Genomic DNA, 20,152 nt, shown 5'->3' with positions numbered 1-20,152 from the left:
TATCGATGGGGGTTCCCCATAAAGCTCCTGGTCAGCTACGAAGCTTCCTCATACGTAATCTCTACTGTGGAAGCTGGAATTAAGCTTCTGGCAGAATGGGACATCCCAGTGTCTACTCGAGCTTCTGGTCCCAGCGGTCAAGTATCTTAAGACTGGTCTAAAGCTACGTGAGAATACTACATACATACAGCTACTGTGTTAATTATGTTATATTCTTGTCAGTCCTGTTTCCTCGATAGGACCAGAGATATTAGATTTATATTTTACATGAGATAGTCATTTCTTATGTATATTTTTCCTTGTTTTTTTTTATTTTTTTGGCTGATTGCACCAAATTAGATAGCAATAATCTGTTTACTTGTATTTTTGTCAGGTTAAGGGCCTTATTTACCATTAAGAAACTAGGGGAGGGAATCCTTAAGAGTTTTCCTCCTTATTACTATTGCAAAAAGTCTTAATTTGAGCCTCCTTTCTAGTACATCTGTAGTTAAATAAACACGTTTAGAGCATATTGATTGCTATCCTGTGTAATTCAGATTCCGAAAATTCTCATGTTATCACTGCTATTTTTGTTGTTTTGTGTGTTTAGCGACTCCACGTTTATATTGTTCACAAAGTGGATGAGTTTGTTAGTTCGTTCTTGGAATTAGCTATAGTGCGTTTCAGACTTCTAGTGAGACTTGAATAGCTCTTACGCACCTTGCTTTGTTGAGTATATCATTTTTGCTATACTTCCATATCAATTTTGTCCACTTTCTTTATACTTTGTTACCAATATACTGCATGGGTGGCTTTTGTCTCAGGCCACGTTCCTCCATGTTCTTGGTTTTGCCGTTTTTTTTCCTATACGGCAAACATTTTAACCCTAATTTTTTGGGTTATCTCAGTTTCCCCTATGTGTTCCCCTTTTTATTATTTATAATGCTATATGTGTCTTTTTTTTATTTTTTCTGGTTTAATTTGTATTTTTGGTACCATAGTTCATATTATTCTGTATTCGCTAGAACCTTGGGTATTTATGTCAAACCAACGTCTCTTATTTATGGATTATAGATTATGGTTCAATTTTTTTCTTTAAATGTTCACTGTTTAAACTCCCCTAACAAACGCAGGCTTGCTTTGTCCACCTTCCATAGACATAGAGCTAAAGTTGTAGCATTACAAGAGACTCATTTTTCATTTTTGGCGCCACCGATTTTGAGAGACGCGAGATATAATGTTGCATATTATGCCAACGGTCCTCTCAAAAGGAATGGCGTAGCTGTGCTGTTCCATAATTCAGTGTCTTTCACTTTATCTAAAAAGGTAGAAGATAAGAACGGCTGGTATTTGATATTAGTAGGTCAGCTAGATGGTAGAGAGGTTACACTAGTCTCTCTCTACGCCCCTAATACGCTTCAAATCCCGTTTCTTAGACGAGTGTTTGAGGAAATCCACCAGATTAGACGTGGTCATACGATTAAAATGGGTGATTTTAATTTAGTCCCTGATGGTCGGATAGATAAATCATCAGCTAATGTTTCCGGAATTAGCAGTGGCATTACCGATACATCAGCTCTGCTGCTGAAGCTCTTGGCGGAATTTGATTTATATGACATGTGGCGGGTTCATTCGCCCAATGTGAAAGACTATATGTTTTTCTCACATGTACATAATACTTATTCACGTATTGATCTGATTCTTTTAGACAAACATTCACTCCAACATACTCACCAATCCAGTATCAAACCCATAGTTTGGTCGGACCATGCTGCGGTAACGTGGACTTGGGATGGTCATATTACAAGTATTCCCCCTAGACCAGATCACTTATTATCTTCTCCGGAAGGTGTTAAACCGTTAGCAGATGACCTGGAATCTTATTTGGAAACTAACGACCCACAAGACACTTCTCGCACAACACACTGGTGCGCTCTCAAAGCTGTCCTTAGAGGAGTAGCCATTCAAACAAGTTCTCGACTTAAGAGACAATATTTACTCAATCAATCTGAATTGGAATTACGTTTAGCTCAGGTTGAGTCTCTAAATAGGGCACGTCCTTCCCGTATTCTTAAGAGAGAACTAGTGTCTATCCGAAATCAACTTCAGAAATTGTTTTTGGCTCGTATGAAATCATCTCTAATTAAACTTCAGCAAAAGTTCTACAATTCAGGGAATAAGGCAGGCAAGTTCCTAGCTCGTAAATTGCGCAAACGTCAGGCCAGAAATAGGATTGAATATTTAATTACACCTAATAATAAGAAACTAATTAACCCTGTTGAGATTGCAAACGCCTTTGCTGAGTATTACGCAGGACTGTATAACCTCCATACTGACAGTACTATAACACAACCGTCTGGCGCTTCTATTTCTGCTTTTCTACGAGACGTTACTTTTCCTCAGTTAGGAGAGGATGCTTTGGCAGTTTTAAACGCCCCTTGGACCGAACAAGAAACTTTGAGTGTAGTCAAAGCATTGCCTAGGGGGAGGTCCCCTGGTCCGGATGGGTTTACCAATTCATTCTATAAACATTTTGCAAATTCGATCTCCCCCATACTTACTTCTTTATTTAATTTTGTTTCCGGTCAGGGCAACTTTCCAACAGAGATGTTGGAAGCTCAAATGATCACCTTACCTAAACCAGGTAAACCTTCTTCCTCCTGTCCGAATTTTCGCCCAATAGCCCTACTCAATTCAGACATCAAAATTTATGCCAAGATGGTAGCTAATCGGTTGGCCCCTTTTATTCCCCTTTTGATTAATCCGGACCAGGTGGGCTTCATCAGCGGCAGACAAGCATCAGCTAACACTCGCAGGGTCTTTGATTTAGCAGAGCTGATGTTGAGGCGAAGTAAGGAGTTCATTCTCCTTTCCCTAGATGCCGAGAAGGTGTTTGATCGCCTTCATTGACTGTTTCTCTACGAATCACTAAGTCATTTTGGTTTTCAGGGTGCTATTTTGAAGTCTATCAAGGCACTTTACAGTAATCCCACAGATAGAGTGTTCAGTAATGGCTTTCTTTCATCCCCATTTAACATTAGGAACGGTACAAGACAGGGGTGTCCTCTATCCCCACTTATGTACGTTTTAGCCATTGAACCATTAGCTTCAGCAATTAGAAATTCCCCTTTATTTCCTGGAGTGACAGTTGGTTCAACTTCACATAAATTATGTTTGTTCGCAGACGATATTCTTTTGTTTGTAACTAACCCTGTTGCTTCATTACCAACCCTTCATGGAATACTAGACACATTTAGTGCAGCTTCCCTATACAAACTTAACACTACCAAGACTGAGGCCCTACCTTTTAACATATCTGATCTTGTTTTGTCATGTCTACAAGCCAAATACATGTATAATTGGAAAGCGGATTATCTTCTTTATCTTGGTATTAACATACCGAACAGACTAGATGACTAAATTTTGATCCAACGATAAAACATATAGCCGAACTATTACATAATTGGTTAGGGTTTGAGGTTTCCTGGCTGGGTCGTCTTGCGGCATTTAAAATGATGATTTTGCCAAAGTTAATGTATTTATTTCGCACCATTCCCTTTTCGGTTCCGAAACATTTCCTAATTAAGGCTCGTAAATTAATTGTGTCTTATATATGGAAAGGTAAAACACCACGGCTAGCTTACCAGCGTTTGACTAAACCTAAAATCCAGGGGGGGTTACAAATCCCAGACTTAGAGTTATATCAGTCAGCGTGTCTAGTTTCACAAATTAGTGACTGGTTTCTTCCCCCTAACACTAAACCTTGGGTTGACTTAGAAAGGGCATTATTGAAAGAGTATCCTTTAGTGGATTTAATTTGGACACCCAAACAAATGCGCCCTGTATCGAGTAATACCCCTAGAGCCATAATCGACTCTCTTAAAAGGTGGGACGACATGATACTTCAATCTAAATGTATCAAACTACCGGCTAAAACCTTATCTTTAGCCGCTATAGCACGCTTAATCCCAGATCTATCGGTGGCGATTTGGCGTTCATGTGGGATTGAAACCATCGCTGATATTTCGAGTTCTTCCTCTCTAATCCTGTTTTCTCAAATTCAATCCCAATTTCAGTTGCCTCCTGGAGAGCTTTTCTCCTATCTTCGAATTCAGCATTGGGTGATTAATATAATAAAAGTATGTGGTTCCTTGGAATTACCTTCGGCTGATATCTTGGCTAAATTAAAAAGAGGTAATTCTAAAGGTACTATTGGTTTTTGGTACTCCATGTGCCTCAAGGCTAGCCCTCCAGTTAAATCTAAGTCCCAAGAGCAATGGGAGTCTGATCTTCAGGAGGCCTATACTCCCCAGCAATGGGAATCTATTTTCACTACTGCCCACAAATTGTCCAAATGTTATAATCATTTAGAATTACAGTATAAAATACTCCATAGGCTATATTTCACTCCAGCCAAATTACACGTAATATGGCCAACGCAATCAAAATACTGTTGGAGATGCAATATGAGTGTTGGAGACATATTTAATATTTTTTGGAGTTGCTCTCATATCCAGGCTTTCTGGAAAGATTTATTTGATTTGATTTCCAAGGTATTGAAAGTGAATATCCAGCCATCCCCCTCTTTGGCGCTACTACACGTTTACCCTTTAGGTATGCCCAAAACTGACTGTTATTTAGTGGGTCATGTTCTTATAGCAACCAAGACAGCAATAGGACAATTATGGAAATCATATACTCTTCCTTCTATTCATAAAATTATGCATAAGGTACAATTTGCATTTTTAATGGAAACTGTGGATGTCGCATACTCCAAGTCTGCTTTTTCGCCATTGAGGTTATGGTTTAAATGGCAGGAATTTGTAACTGTTGGTGAAGGTGTAGACCTTGTGCTTAGGGATACGCCTTCTGTATGAAAATATTTTGATTATTAGACTCTACTCTGAGTTAGGCATTTTGAATGTGATACAATTTATATGTATTGTATATTCTTGTGAACTGTGGTACCTTCTCCTTTTCATTTCGGTTTTATATTTATTTTCTCCCCTTGTTTTATTTTATTTGTATGTTACTTATTTTCTGTTACTTATTTGCAACTATTATAACTGTAAGTATTGTGTTTTTATTTGTATTTTACTACTGTATTTGTGTTTTTTTCTTGTTAAAAATCAATAAAAATTGATTGAAAAAAAAAAATAATTATGCTTGGGGTATACACAGCAAAATTTTGTTAAAAAAACTTCAGATACGCAAATATCACCTGACGTGAGTTTAGTTTCTCTCAGAAATAATGTGGCTACCCTATTCTGCCACTCCTACTAGTCATCAAGTATATAGGTAGGACATGCAAGCAACAGCGAATTTGAGTTCCACATAAGTGCACCCAGATGTAATAAATTGCGTATTAAATTCAAAAGAAAAAAACTTTTTAAATGGTCTCAATAGACGCTATTTTGCGTCTTTGAGCAAGTGGTGAAGAAGAGCATTTTGCAACTTTTTTGAGGCAAATTAAGTAGTCCCATCAAATTTGTGGTACATGAAAATGGGTGCAAGCATAGTTCTAAATCACTAAAATAAAGCTTGAAAGAGCACCAAAAAAACACACCTTCAGCGAGCACCTGCAATAAAAAAAAAACCTCCCCCATACTTCCAGACACCCCCCCCAGAGGCTATTTTGCTAGTTTTTTTAATTTGTAACCCAACTTTTTATTTTTCCGCCCATTTTTTCAAAGTGCATTTTTTTGGGTATCTTTTGTGGGGTTTTTTGCATTTTTTGACGCAATTATCACCAGGGGGGGGGTGTAAAATGTGTCTAGGGGGGTTGCCGCAATTTTGCACCCCAAAACCCTGATTGTGCACTTTTTTCCGCCGGGTATCCATAGGCAAAACTTTTTTGCCTATTACATTGCATTGTGTTATCGCGCCGCCAAATAGACGCTGAAATTGAATACGGGGATAAATGAAATAGGTGAAAATAACGTCATCGGCGAAAGAGTATCGCCGAAACGGACTTTTCACTCCAAATTGAATATGGCCCTTCGTATACGGATGCAGACTCGATCACACAGATATACAAATGTTGCTTATCAAAATAATCAGTGTAATCTAGCAGAGTAGTTTTGTCGCTTCCAGTTGTGCATCTTATTCGTATAAATAAAACATTTTAGGCAAGAAAGATAGTTGGCGCAGCCGAGTGGCCTGGAATCTGGTGCACCGACAGGGTCTTTTTGGCGCGACTGAAGCCACAGTGAGGACACGTGTACATGCTCATAATTGTACAAGTTTATTATATAGAATTGTACACAGTCCAAATATATATTTTTCCATTTGTTTATTATCCATAGTATATTTCATATAATTATACACTCTGCTACTTATTTCATATTTCAGCCTAATGCTGCCTTATTTGAAGCTTGCTATAATGAGCGTATTCAACAGTTTGATGATGAAGAGGAGGATATTTGGGAGGAAAAGGAGATTGGTTATGGCACACAGGTTAAGTCTAGAACTCGGTAAGTAGAAGCCTACATGTCCTTTCTCATTTTCTCATAATCTGCCCACCTATACTACTGTCTCCACTTTCTCCATATGTAACTACAAACTTCTCTGCTGTTTTCTTCTTCTGAAACAAAATTTCAGGTTCTAAACTATGGGCCGGATTCAGTAGATTCCTGATTATTGGAAATCTGCGTGTGCACAAGACCCGTTCTGCGCATGTGCAGAATGGGTCCTGCATGAATGCATGCAGCTCCAGCTATTCCTCTGCTTGATTGACAGGCAGAGGCATTTTTGGGGCGTTACGGGGACGGAAATGGGGGTGCCGCCCCTGTTTTCCGGGAGTGGCAAGGCCAAGGTCTGTATCCACGGACGCAGTTTCCTGGCCTCCAGGCCGGCCAGCATGCGTACACTAAGGCTTACTCAGCTGGCCAGTGCTGTCCACTGATTATCCCAGCCTGCGACCTGTTGCAGTGCTGGGATCGCATGTGCAGCAGGGGGGTGTCAGATACCTCTTGCTGCATTTGCATATTTCCAAGGACGGAATTACAAAGCTGCTTGCGTGCAGCTTTGCGATTCAATCCACTACTGAATCACCCCCTACGTCCTTCTATTGCCATAAAGCAGTTTTGCTAATTGTGCTGCAATACATTGTTATTGTTTTTCGATGGAAATCAGTACTGCTAACTGGGTCACATTTGTCACCTCTGGTGGTATCCTACTGCAGATTGACATTTTAAAATGTCAGGATGGAGATGGGGTAACCACACTCCTGCTCAAATCCCTTATGCCCTACTGTTTCTGTGAGTGGCAGCTATTGAGTACAGCAATGGGCCAGGACACTTTGTTTTTTAGTACTTGGCCCTGCGCTGCTTTTACAGAGTGCATTGAAAACCATATGTAATCACTTTGTATTTCCTCCAAGTTACCAGGCACAAGTAGCCTGCATAACAAAGGTGAACAAGTTACACTAAGCATGTCATTGCTATTAGTTACACTTTACATGGATCTAGTAGTAATTGCTATTGTAGTTACTAATAGAGTCAGTGTATATTGGGTCTAGTTGGTAGTAAACATATTTAAATCTGCTATGACTATTCAAGCCCCCCCTTCTTGTTGAGGGAACAAAATATTGTGAAAAAAGATAAATTGAAAAAAAAACTGATTAGACAAAATGTTAACCTGGGGTAATAAGCCCTTCCATTGCCAGGCTGGGTCAGCTATACAAGCGGTTACAGGAGGCTGAGGGCACAGGCTCTGATTTGTCTTCACTTCCTTTTCTTTGATGATTTTCAAGAAATATTGTTTCTTTGATATCTTTGCACATGTCTGATTGTAGATCAGCCTAATAATAGACACTGATAGTGTGTTATAAAATGACTCCTGCCCTTCTGCATTGCTCTATTCGTTCCCCCAACACCCTCTGTATGGGGTACACACTACGGCTCAAAGTGCTGTGGTGATCCAAGCTGTGCTGATATTAACTAAATGTCTCTACAGAGCTTGTGCTTCTCATTGACCAATGGTATTTTTAGCCCTTAAAATACACTAGTGATATTAATATATGTATCAATAATACATTTTGTTGACATCACTTAAGTGTTCATTAGGATAATCTGTGCATTATAAGCAGGGGAATATATGACCAGCCTGCTTATAACATGTCCCCTATTGTATCACTTTCAGGAGAAATGGAGGTTTATAATCATATACAATTGTGTTTACACATTGCATATTGCCCCTCCACTCTCTGAGAAGAAAATGGCAGAATCAGGTAGTCCTCTTTTGTTATAGTTAATGTTTTAAATTTACACAATGTCACCACTGTTTTAAACTTGTACAAATGTATAGTGTTTACACTGCATAAAATTCCTGTTGTTAATCAAATCACAGGTGCTCAGTGTTTTCATTTACTGCAGAATATCTTGTATCATACGGGAAAAATGATTTTCATTTATGGTTTCTGCACCTAGAGCAGTTTGAAGGGTAACTACAGGTTAATGTGTCATCCGCTGTTTGTATTTGTTTATAATGAGAATAAAAAACCTGGAATGGCGATTTGCAGTGACTTGTATTCAGAATGGTGGTGGTTTTCACAATACACTGCTATATTCTTCCCTAAGGGTCTGATTCTGAGGTGGTCGCAGACGCGTCATGGCTTTGTCTTTTGCTGCAATTGTGTCTGCATCTTTATGCTAATCCTGCATCTGATTTTTAAACCACTGAGGCACCAACTTGCAGCATCTTAGGACAGCGAATTTTTGTCACTGCATATTTAAAAACTGCTTTATTCACACCATCGAAACTTGCACCTGCCCAAGGGCAAGTGAAGTTTCTCCATCCGAGTATGGCCTCCTGTATGAGCAGCTGTGCGTCTTTGAACACAACCATTTACAGCAACACAGAGCCGTAACTAGACTTTTTGGTGCCCTGTGCCAGAAAGAGCATTGGCGCCTCCCTCATTTTTCAAAGGGACATATAATGCACCCAAAAAAGAGCGATGGCTTCATGGGGAAGGGCCAGGGAAGAGATAGGAGATGCTTGGGATGAAATAAGACTAAGCTACAAGCAAGAATGATAATAAACAGAACTTGACAGGCCCAAACAGCACCCCCTGACCTGTGGTGGCCTGTGTGATGGCACCGGCCGCACTTCCCTAGCCACGGCCCTGCAGCGACACACCCGCGTTGGCTTTGCCACCTATCTGTAATCTCCCAGGAATGGCAACTAAAATTCTCAGGCTGTGCGTCCGATCCTGTGCTGCATCTCTGTGCGCAGACAATGGGCACATGCGCGGTGCGAATCGGACTCATGCAAAGGCTTAAACCATCGCCCATTTGTGCGCAACATCGAGGCTGCTTCCACCTCTGAATCAGGCCCTATTTTATGAACTGGTTTCAGCAGCATTCATTGTTTTCAGTCTATATTTGATGTTATCAGACTGTTCTATGCTTAAAGCGCCTTTTATAGTGTTCATGGAGTCCAGAGACATAATTTTGAGCTAAGAATTTATCACTGTGTGAGAGCTTTATGCTATACACCATTTAATTATTTGCAATTTAGATGCTGGTGTCTTTGCTCCTAAAATGTTACTCAAGAATTCATAAAAATACAGATTTTTTTAGTTAAAATAAATAAATAAAACATAGCTTTTCTTACCCTCTAACAGTGCTTAGCTGGTTATCACTAATGTTTGGGACAAAGAGTTTAGGTTTTCCACCTCAAGAGCCTAACCAGTACCAGGCTGGCCTGGTCATAGCCTAATAGGGAAATGCCACTATCCTAATGCCTTGGCAAAAGACATGCAGTTGTTCAAAGGACCCCACCTGATCTCTAAGAGATACCAGCCTAGCTCTGAGACTCTACCCAAATGCCTAGTTGGTGGTTGGAGCAATGTGTAAAAGTCAGAAAAATAATTAAATTAAGTGTGTAGCGCTATAAGTCCCAGCAAACAATAGTACATAACTGCTTGAGCATTTTGGTTCCTGTAAACAAAGTGCCTCAATTACCCATATTAGATTGTTTCTATAGGGGGGAGAATATTTGGCACATTTTCTGCACCATGCTAAAACTTGAATCTAGTCCCTGGTGTGCTGCAGGATGGGATTTTTGAACTGTTCAATCAGGTTGTCTTCTTTATGGGTTTCTGATTTCTTCTTAGGTGATGTCTTCATTCCACCTGAATCAGTCTGCCCTGTTTTTTTTTACCCTTTTGGTAACCTTAACCCTAGATGATCATTCATTCTTTGCAAGGATATTCTTATGCCTATCCCAAGAATGGTTAAATTGGTCTACTGTCTTAGCCTTTACTACCTCTGATGGGAGGCCACTTTCACTTATCCACCACCCTTTCCTTGAAGTAGGTTAAAAAAAAACTTAGAAAAATTATGTCCCTTGAGTCTTAGTGCATTTCCCCTTGTGTTCTAGTACTTCTCTTACTTCGAAGAATGTTTCCCTCCTGTACCTTGTTAAAATCCATGATATATTTGAAAGTATCTATCATGTCCCCCCTTTCCCTTCTCTGCTCCGAACTATACATATTAAGATCTTTTAGTCGTTCCTGGTAGGGTTTATTATGTAGGCCATGCACCATTTTATTTGTCCTTCTTTGTACAGTCTCTAATGTATATATATCCTTCTGGAGATATGGCCTCCAGAACTGATCACAGTATTCTAGATCACGCCAATGACCTGTACCGTGGCATTATTACTTCTTTCTTTCTGCTACTAATTCCTCACCCTATGCAACCAAGCATCTGACTTGCCTTTCTCATTGTTTAGTTATGTGTGTGCGCATGTGATAGGGAACATAGATTGTAAGCTCCACTGGGGCAGGGACTGATGTGAATGGACAACTATCCAACTATTCTCTGTAAAGCGCTGCGGAATATGTGTGCGCTATATAAATAACTGGTAATAATAATATTAATTGCTTACATGGCTTTAAGTTACATGAAATCGTGACTCCTAGATCACTTTCCTCCTCTGTAGTTTCCATATTAGTACCCTTGATACTATATTTAGCCTTTGGATGTTTGAGACCCAAGTGCATGATTTTCTATTTTATCATTAAACTGTAGTTGCCACGTTCTTGACCATTTCTCTAGTCTACCTAGATCCTTCATGTCTTACCCCTCCTGTTGCGTTTAACCCTGTTGCATACCTTTGTGTCATCTGCAAAACAGCATACTTTCCCTTTAATACCATTTGCAATGTCACCAACAAAGAGGTTAAAAAGCACTGGTCCAAGTACAGAACCTTGTGGGTACACCAGAGATGCCTACCCTCCCGATTTTAGCGGGAGGCTCCCGGTTTTCAATGAAGCCTCCCGCTCCCCCGCAAACTTTACTTAAACTCCCGTTTTTCAGAAGCAATGGGACTGCGCATGCGCGATTAGTCAATGTCGGGGGTGGGGCCTGCGGAAGGGACCTCATGACGGCCACCGCGGGGATGTGGGTAACGGTGGCCGGCGCTAGTCAGCAGGGCGCACTGTGCACACAGAGTGTGCTTGTGCACGGCAGCATTGGGAGGGGCGGAGCCTGGTAACAGCAGCGCTGTACTGATAAGCAGCTCTGCACTGTTTCGGACAGCAACGCAGGTGTCGGGCATCAGAGAGTGGTGTGATGGCCTTTTCTCCCCCCCCCCCCCCCCCCCCACGGTGGTCTCTCTAAAATGTAAGTCAAACAGAACTGTGCCATATATATACAGTACATGATGGGGGCTTGGTGCTGAGTGTCACAGGCGTTAACTGCACTTTGAAAGAGAACTCACTGACAGCCAATAAATGGATGGCTGTCAGTGAGTGCCCTTTCAGAGTGCAGTTAATGCCTGTGACTGACTGGATATATCAAAATAAGGGAGCTCTAAAAATACAGCTTGCCCCTCTGAGCACATTTATTCAAACAGTAAACATTGACTACTATTACTAACTGCTTTGGGGCTCATTTACATATGAATAGAAGTGATTTTTATGGCACGCCCTTCAGATGTAGCAGGACACGCCCACTTGACCGCCGCGCTCATAGGTGCTGCTTGCACAATCTCCCTGAAATGCTTTTTCAAAAGTAGGCAAGTATGGGGTACACCATTTGTCACAATTCCTTCCTGAGACTGCTCTCCATTTACTACAACTCTGTTTCCTATCCTGCAGCCAAGTTTTTATTATTCGAGTTTAACAGTCTGATGTGGGACTGTATCAAAAGCCTTAATAAAGTCTAGCTAAGCTACATCAATGCCCCCACCCCTTCTTGATCTATTACTTTATTTACCCAGTCACAAAAGTCAGTAAGATTTGTTTGGCATGATCTCCCCCCAGTAAGCCCATGCTGTTTGGGATCCTGTAAGATGCTGGATTTGAGATGTTCCACAACTCTTTCTTTCAATAGTGTTTCCATTATTTTCCCTACTACTGATGTAAGGCTCTCTGGTCGGTAGTTATTAGCCTCTTCCTTGCTTCCACTTTTGTGCATTGAGCTCCCTTGTTTCACCCTACTCTCTTACATTATTGTAGTGGCTCTTTTCTCTTTATGGTCCCAAACATTCGGATTCTTATTTTTTATGAACCCTTACGATGGTTGTCTATGTGGCTGTAATTGCTCCTGTACTGTGTGCACAGAACTAAATGGCACATATTTACAGTGGGCTGAGTTGTGCACATAGGTGCATCTCCCCAGGGCTTAAAGTGGTCCTGGAGAGGTGGTGGAACTCATCCCTCCCGCCGCCTACTCCCCAGCCCCCAAGGCCAAAACAACTGTGAAAACTGTTCTTTACACACACTTTTATAGGAAACGGTAAAGTGAATAGCTGGGGACTGCCTAGGCACTATATCATAAGTGTTAGTTTTCTGCCGTGCCTCTGAGTTTTTTTTATGGGGTCCCCACAAACTAGTCTGTCACTTGGATGTATTGCCTTCGCTTTATTCTTTTCTTACCTATATGCTGTTTTCTCTGAAATAAGGGACCTCTGAAGAAATTGAGCCTCCTTAGGCAGACAGTGAGTGGCTCTCTGTAGGACTTCTGTGCAGGGACTTGGTGGAGGTGGAACTAGTTCCACCTACCATTAGAGGTGACAGAACTCAGTTCCACCCCGTTTCTGCCTACTTTAACCCCTGCATCTCCCCCGCTCCCGCCAATCCTATCTTTGATGCAAAAGATCCGTCTGAAAACATCTATATTTATGCATACTCACAATCCTGCTTGTAATTACGTCAGAACGCCGTTTCTGAACTTGGCCTATGTGAGAATGCCCCATTACAGCTCAGTCATGTCGCATCAGTTATAAGTGGAGATTTGACTGAAATGCGCATGACTTTGCATCAGATGTGCAATGCGAAGTACACACGTGTGTTCAACTCTGCATTAGCCTCATTGTTTGTATGAAAAGAGTGAGAACGTGTTGGTGAAGAAGTCGGAGGAATTAAATTGACGTCATGCTAGGTAATAACTGTTTTTTTGTCATCTTGTATAATTGTGTCTGCTGGATACTTTCTGATGTGGTTAGGAGGTTGCCCACTCACTTATTGTGGTTTGGCTGATATTTATAGTGTGCTGCCTTGTAAGCTTTTTTTTGTTTATGCCTGGGGGTATGGCCTGCAGGAGGAGGGTTAGTAATTTCTGGCTTGGTGTCCAACCTCCTGGCTTATACCCTCATTTTGTCTGCCCCAAATAAACGACACAAGAAAGGGTTTAACTGATAACTCCTTTTTATATCATCATCATCTAATGAGTGTAAAATAAAGGACATTTCAATGTGTTGCCAAAAGAATTAACTGTGTGCACTGTGTAAAATCTGTTTGGGTATGTATTAAGGAATAACCAGATCCTGTACAAAACTATAAAAAAGTATCTGGGTGTAAAGGCTGATCCTTAGTTTTGTCATTCTAGAAAAGGGAAACGATGCAGTTGAAAGGGGTGGGGGGTTGGATTTGTTGCAGAGTTGGTTGCAAAGTGAGCAAGAATTACGAGAAAAAAAAAAATCAACACACTCTAAATGTACTAGGCTTGCACTTGCATGAAGTACTAAACAGGAACCTTTGTCCCTATTTATCCGCATTGTTTCATATACTAAGTTGCAGGTTTGGAGTATCACAGTCTTCAGAGGATTCCTCCCGCAGTGACTTGGAGAACGGGGAGCCAGAAGGTAGCCCTGCATCTGATGAGGAGGAGGAAAGTGGTAATATACAGATGCCTCCGACTCTCAGACTCAGTCCCATCAGTAACGTCTCTCCCACGCAGAGAGATGATGCAACTGTAGAAGGTAGGGGTTGAGAATAAAAAATAAATATATTAATATATTCTTGTTTAATCATGTATAAATGCATGCATTAATGGATTTTCACATGGATTATGTAATAAACAAGAATTACAAAATGAAAACAATTGCACATTTAAAAAAATTTTTTCACATGGATTATGTAATAAACAAGAATTACAAAATGAAAACAATTGCACATTTAAAAAAAAATTTTTTTGTCTACATTCTGTAACTCTTTATCTCTTCCATTTGTGGTGTTAGAGACTGGCTGGACGGCGGTGTTTGAGCCTGTGAACTCCAAGCCTCCCGCCCCTTGTGCGGCTATAGATGTTGGTTCCAGTGTGTGGGATGTACCTGTTCCTGAGACTTCCACGCCTGAAGAAAAGGGATGGGCAAAATTTACTGACTTTCAACCATTCTGTTGGTAAGTAGTCTAGGAGTTTGTTAGTGTGCTGCCACATTGCACCATGGATAATAAACATTTAATAACCAAGGTTATATTTGAAACTGAATTTTATAATCTTGCTGTATGTCTATTAAACCAATAATAACCTTGTTGTAACTGCTGTTTATGCACAATTGAATTTAAGGTAGATTTGTGTTGTGGTGAGATGAGGCTTTTTATAGCATACTGTGATAAATGCTTAATCGTAACAAACCACCAAGAATTACGAAACAAATGGGTTTATGGTTCTTACCATAACTATTATGTAATTAGTGCAATCCCAACATTGGCCAGTTTTCTCAAGTGTAATAGCAACAAGGCCTTGTTACCTCTTTGTATGTTAATACCTAGGGGTAAATTTACTAAGAATCGAGATGGGCCTAGGCTGATAGCCCGGGGCAATTCCCGCCACCCCTGGGTGGTGGGTGGCGAGTTGATAGTGTTTGGTGTAGTGTAAAAAATGGATTTATCATCATTGTCTTTACAGTGGAACTACAGGTCCCCAGCAAGCCTCCCCCGCATGCTGATACTTGGAGAACCACAAGTACCAGTATGCGGGGCATTAAGGACCCACTGGTACCTGTAGTTCACCTGTAAAGAAATGGTTAAAATAATACACAACACACTGTGATAATAAAGCTTTAATGCATACATACATACATACATACACATACATACACACTCACCTGTTTCCAGATGTTCCTGTTTCTGCCCACAAACGGCAGGCATTCGCTTGGGAACGCCTCCGTTTGTGAAGCCACCCCCCGCCACGCCTACTTTTGTAGTGAGCCACGGAGCGAGAGAATTTCTCTCTCGCTCCGGGGCTTGCGCACGCGCAGTGCGGCCGCTGCGTAGGCGCAGAGCACACCATCGACCCGCTCGCGAGCGCTCAAGCTCTGAATCAGGCCCTAAATGAGATGCAGATAAGTATATTCAGACATATGTTTAATTAAAATGATTATATATTAGTGCAAGCACTCTGACAGTTTAGTCTTGGCTTGTTTTGTCATGAGAAAAACCTCAGCTGATAAGCTCTTGGTGTCATATATATACTGCATGGTCTATCCACAGTTCTGAATCTGGTCCCCGCTGTAGTTCCCCTGTGGATACTGAGAGCAGTGACTCTGAAGGACATACCAAGCAGAGCCAAGATAAATTCTGTGAGTATGACCTAAACTTGCTCCTAGACGCACAAAAATATATTATCTGAGTGTTCATCAGCAAGATTGAGATTGCTGGTGTTGACAAGTAGATACTTTGGTCTGAATTCAATTAGCCCTGTTAATTTAACGATGGCGAAAGAGGGTGGTAGCCTCAGGCTTAAATGATTAGGACTATTCAATTCCAGTCCCTTTTTCACCCGAGACCCTTTTTCACCCGAGACCCTTTTTAACGCCTGTTAAATACGTGAAATTGAGCGTTAACATATAGAATCCGTGTTAAGTTTACTGAGCTATGCGTTAACAGGGTCTCTTCACCTGTTAACATGCTACTTATATGGGATTTATTTTCGGGTCGATTAGACCCGGAAAAAAAATTCTGTTAAGTGCAGTCTGCGGGCTGCTTTCCGGGCTAATTGAGTAGCTCCAGGGGATCAAGTAGCACATGGTAAATTACCGCAGCTAATTGAATTCCCCCTTTATAAGCTAATTTCCATGGATGGATAGATATATTTGGAAGTTTTTTTCTTTTATAAACCACAGTGCTTTACCACATTGTCCCTCATGAAACTTTCGGATTTGGTGTTTTCTAGTATGTAGCTTAGCAAATTGTTTTGTGCAACTTGTGCAGTATATTCTATTGAGTTGATAGGAAGTATAGTGAGGATTTTGTTTCCATTTGAGCACTATGATGGCACTTACGGAGTAGCATACGCTCCACTGGCCCAAAAGTGGGAGGAGCGAGCATGTTCCCTGACAAGTACTGAATTCCTTTGTGCCTAGTTTTTAAAATTAAGATTTCATTTTGCTGAGTGAGATTAGTAAAATGAAATAAAAGTATGGAGAGGGTGTAATATATGGATTGCTGTTTGTGTGCACTAGCTAACAGCTGGAGGAAAATTGGTCTAGCCCTAATCCAGTTGCATTTCAGTAGACAAATGCATTTGTAAGTGTACTTTGCACAATGTAAGACATAACACATAAAGTACCCTATATAATAAAGACATGAACAACAGTATTTAAGGAGAAACACTGTAAATGGCTGGTTCTATGACGGTATGAGGTTGTACTTTTGTTATGCTTTTTACACATTTTGTCACAGTACACCTCTTTTTCTGGATAGATCATGTATACGCACTAGTGCAAAAAAAAAAAGGTGATTTCGTCTTCAGGGTCCATAGGGCTCCACAGGGAGACAATGGGGTGTAGGTGGTACTTGGAGGACCGGACACCAACAGCAAAGCTTTTTTCTATCCCAGGATGCTCCAGTCCTTCCCCCTATATCCCCCACACAGCCTTAGGCAACTCAGTTTCGTTGGTGTCCGGCAGGAGCTGGATCACCGTTAGAACAGTGGGGTTGCTGTTAAGCAGCCCAAGCTTTATTTTTATGATTTATTTTTATTTTAATTTTTCATATAGAGCAAACAGCGCTAGACAGTCCTCTGAATGTCTGCACTGCTGCTCCATCACCCCTCCGCAGTGATGGACCTAACTAGCAGGGTTCCTCGGACCCCAGACTGCAGCTGGGACTCAAGGGGACAGGTAAGGCGGGGGCCCGCGTCTATGCGCAGTTTTACCTCCAGTCTCAGGAGACAGACCGGAGGGGCTGATGTGGACACCGGTTCGTCCTGGACTCCACTAGACCACCAGGGTATAACCTATACTGGCGCAGGGGACAGCTAAGACCAGGGGCCCAGTGGTTGATGTCAGCATAGGGGAGAAGGCCCTCTCCCTGCGGCCCCTCCCCGAGCTCAGGACGCTATTCCACTGCGGTCTCTCTGCCCCTGAGCTGTTCCTCCCTCAGAGACTCACGGCAGCCATTTTCTGCAACAGCCTCAGGTCCCTGGGAACGACGGGCCCGTTCTCCTTGTATACCTCTCAAAGCAGTCAGGTTATGCAGCGCTATTTCATACCAGCCACTGCAGTCTGTGTAGTTGAATTTAGTGCCCACTGCAGTTATATTGTATACTTTGCATTGTATGTGACTTGTGCTAGCGCTGCATTCTGTTTATTTTTCTCAACTGTCAGCTTATACCTTTCCTTTTCTTTCATTATAACCCTAAAATACTGAGGTATAGGGGGTTCATTGTACCTCACATCTACCTATATTTGTGAGGGCTATCACATACTGTATATCTGTGTTGCGTACTACACTGTGTCATATTGTACATATATCTGGGTTGCTGACTGCACTGTGCCAGATTGTGTGCCGCATTATTCTTGCAGCTATGTCTAGCAAAGGCAAGAATAACAAGCAGCCTGCTGCTCCCACTCTGGTGTCTTGTAAGTCCTGTTTAGCAGGCTTAGCTTCAGAGGATCTCATTCAAGATGGTCTATGTGCATCTTGTTATACGGCACCTGGACCATCAGCTCCTGCATCACCTCAGGACCCCCCATGGCTTCTTTTTCACAGGTGTTGGCAAAAATTGTGGACCACCTAGCGGTCCCTGTGGTAGCTCCTCCTATGGGATGGCCACAGCAGGTACTCCCTGCTAATCCTTTGCCTCTCCCATGGGTAGACGTACTTTCTACCTCAGTGCAGAGTCTGGCGGCTACCTCTACAGCCTTTCAACAAATGCTGCAAAGGGAGAGACCCTTACCTAGTAAACCTACTAAGCGTTCTGTGTTATCTTCCCAGTCCACCCAGCTATCAGATTCTAAGGGGGGAATTCAAGTCAGTGCGATGTAGAATAGCTGCGGGAGAGAGCTCCGCAGCTATTCAATACAATGCTCTGTTTGGGCGGGCAAAGGATTTCTTCTCGCACCCTGGGGATAGAAGGATTGAAGCTTATCTGAAGTCTATATACTCTCTTACAGGAGCTATTACTCGTCCTGCCAGGGCTACGGCCTGGGTGGCAAAAGCCATTAAGAGTTGGGCAGAGGCCCTAGAAGATACATTTCCCTCTGATGCTTCAAGGGAACAGTTGTCCTACATATCTCACATTAGAGATGCAGCCTCCTATTTAGGAGAGGCGGCTTTGGATACTGGTCTCCTAGCTTCCAATGCATCTGCTACTTCTGTGGTAGCCCGCCGTATTGTTTGGCTTCGCTCACGGAAGGCAAATTCGGACTCTAAAAAGGCTTTGGAGTCTCTGCCTCATTTTGGGGAGTTCCTGTTTGGCCCAGATTGTGACTACCTTGGCAGCTTCCAAGACGGCGTTCTTGCTCTCTGCAGCTACTGCGAATCCTCGGATATCATCCTTCCGGTCCTTTCATCCCCAAGGAAAAGCTAAAGGTCAGTGCTTTCCATGGCAGTCGGCATCCACTAAGGCCTCCAAGCCTAGGACCAAACAGACCTGGGCTACTAGACGTCCACTTGCCAAATCTGAGGACAAGCCTTCAGGCTGATGGGACGGGCATCTCCCTGGAGGCTCACAGGGTGGGATGCCGACTTCATCAGTTTGCCAAATTCTGGCGTCAGACCACCTCAGACGCCAGACCCCCCCAACAGTTCTTTTGCACAGGACCTCCATCAGACTCAAGCAAAGCCCTGCTCCCCCAGAAGGCCTTTCAGTCCTTACTGGTCTCGGAGGCAATAATTCCGGTCCCCTCATCACAGTGAGGGAAGGGCTATTCTACCCTTTTTTTGGTTCAGAAGCCCAACGGGTCTCATCGGCTTATCCTCAACCTAAAGTCTCTGAACAAGTTTATCAGGGTGCCCAGGTTTTGTATGGAAACCCTACTCTCTATTGTCCTGACTATGGAGCATGGGGACTTTATGGTGTCTCTGGACATTCAGAACGCTTACCTACATGTACCTATAGCGCCTTCTCATCAGCAATATCTCCGGTTTGCTGTCCTACAGCAACCTTGTCAATTTCAAATACTGCCTTTCGGGCTTTCTACAGCTCCTCGGGTCTTTACCAAGATCATGGCAGTTATGGCAGCCTATCTTCATCGTCAGGGGATCAGACTGCTCTCATACTTGGACGATCTCTTGCTCTTGGCAAGCTCTCCAGAAATTCTTCACCGCCATCTACAAGTAACCATTGCCTTTCTACAAACGCACGGTTAGCTGATCAACTGGAAAAAGTCTTCCCTGACCCTTCTCAAAGAATGTTACATCTGGTAGCCTTTCTGAACTCTCAGGCTCAGACAGCAGACAAAATCTCTGTATTACAGTGCCGAGTGTCAATTCACTCTGCAATGCAGACCTTGGGATCCATGGTGTCCACCTTTGACATGGTGGAGTTCGCTCAGTTTCACTCCAGGCCCCTACAACACCTGATCCTCTCCAGGTGGAATGGGCTGTCCCATCTGCTCAGATCCCAGATAATGGGCCTCGCTCCAGGGGTTCGCCTGTCCCTATCCTGGTGGCTACAGACATCCCATCTAAACAAGGGTCCCCCCTTTTGGATCC

General features: G+C 42.3%; 1 protein-coding gene across 8 annotated transcripts in view; it reads left to right on the top strand.

The window, feature by feature from the left end:
• Positions 1-20,152, top strand: part of PPP6R2 (protein phosphatase 6 regulatory subunit 2) — a 122,549-nt gene that overhangs the window by 65,931 nt on the left and 36,466 nt on the right. For 5 of the 8 annotated variants that reach the window (XR_015869819.1, XR_015869818.1, XR_015869824.1 and 2 more), the window contains 4 exons: positions 6,331-6,452; positions 14,003-14,190; positions 14,449-14,611; positions 15,704-15,792. Coding sequence is in view for 4 of the 8 variants with exons in the window: in XM_088447374.1 (XP_088303500.1) it covers positions 6,331-6,452; positions 14,003-14,190; positions 14,449-14,611; positions 15,704-15,792 (562 nt within the window). In the remaining 4 variants the exon portion in view is untranslated. The remainder of the gene's footprint in view (positions 1-6,330; positions 6,453-14,002; positions 14,191-14,448; positions 14,612-15,703; positions 15,793-20,152) is intronic. The other 3 variants (XR_015869820.1, XM_088447364.1, XM_088447382.1) reach the window with 1 other exon arrangement.

This window comes from Taudactylus pleione, unplaced genomic scaffold (genome assembly GCF_031769625.1).
Source record: "Taudactylus pleione unplaced genomic scaffold, aTauple2 ptg000019l, whole genome shotgun sequence".
In the NCBI taxonomy this organism is placed as follows: Eukaryota; Metazoa; Chordata; class Amphibia; order Anura; family Myobatrachidae; genus Taudactylus; species Taudactylus pleione.
The sequence above is the reverse complement of the archived record's forward strand: the minus strand, read 5'-3'. Positions and strand labels throughout refer to the sequence as shown.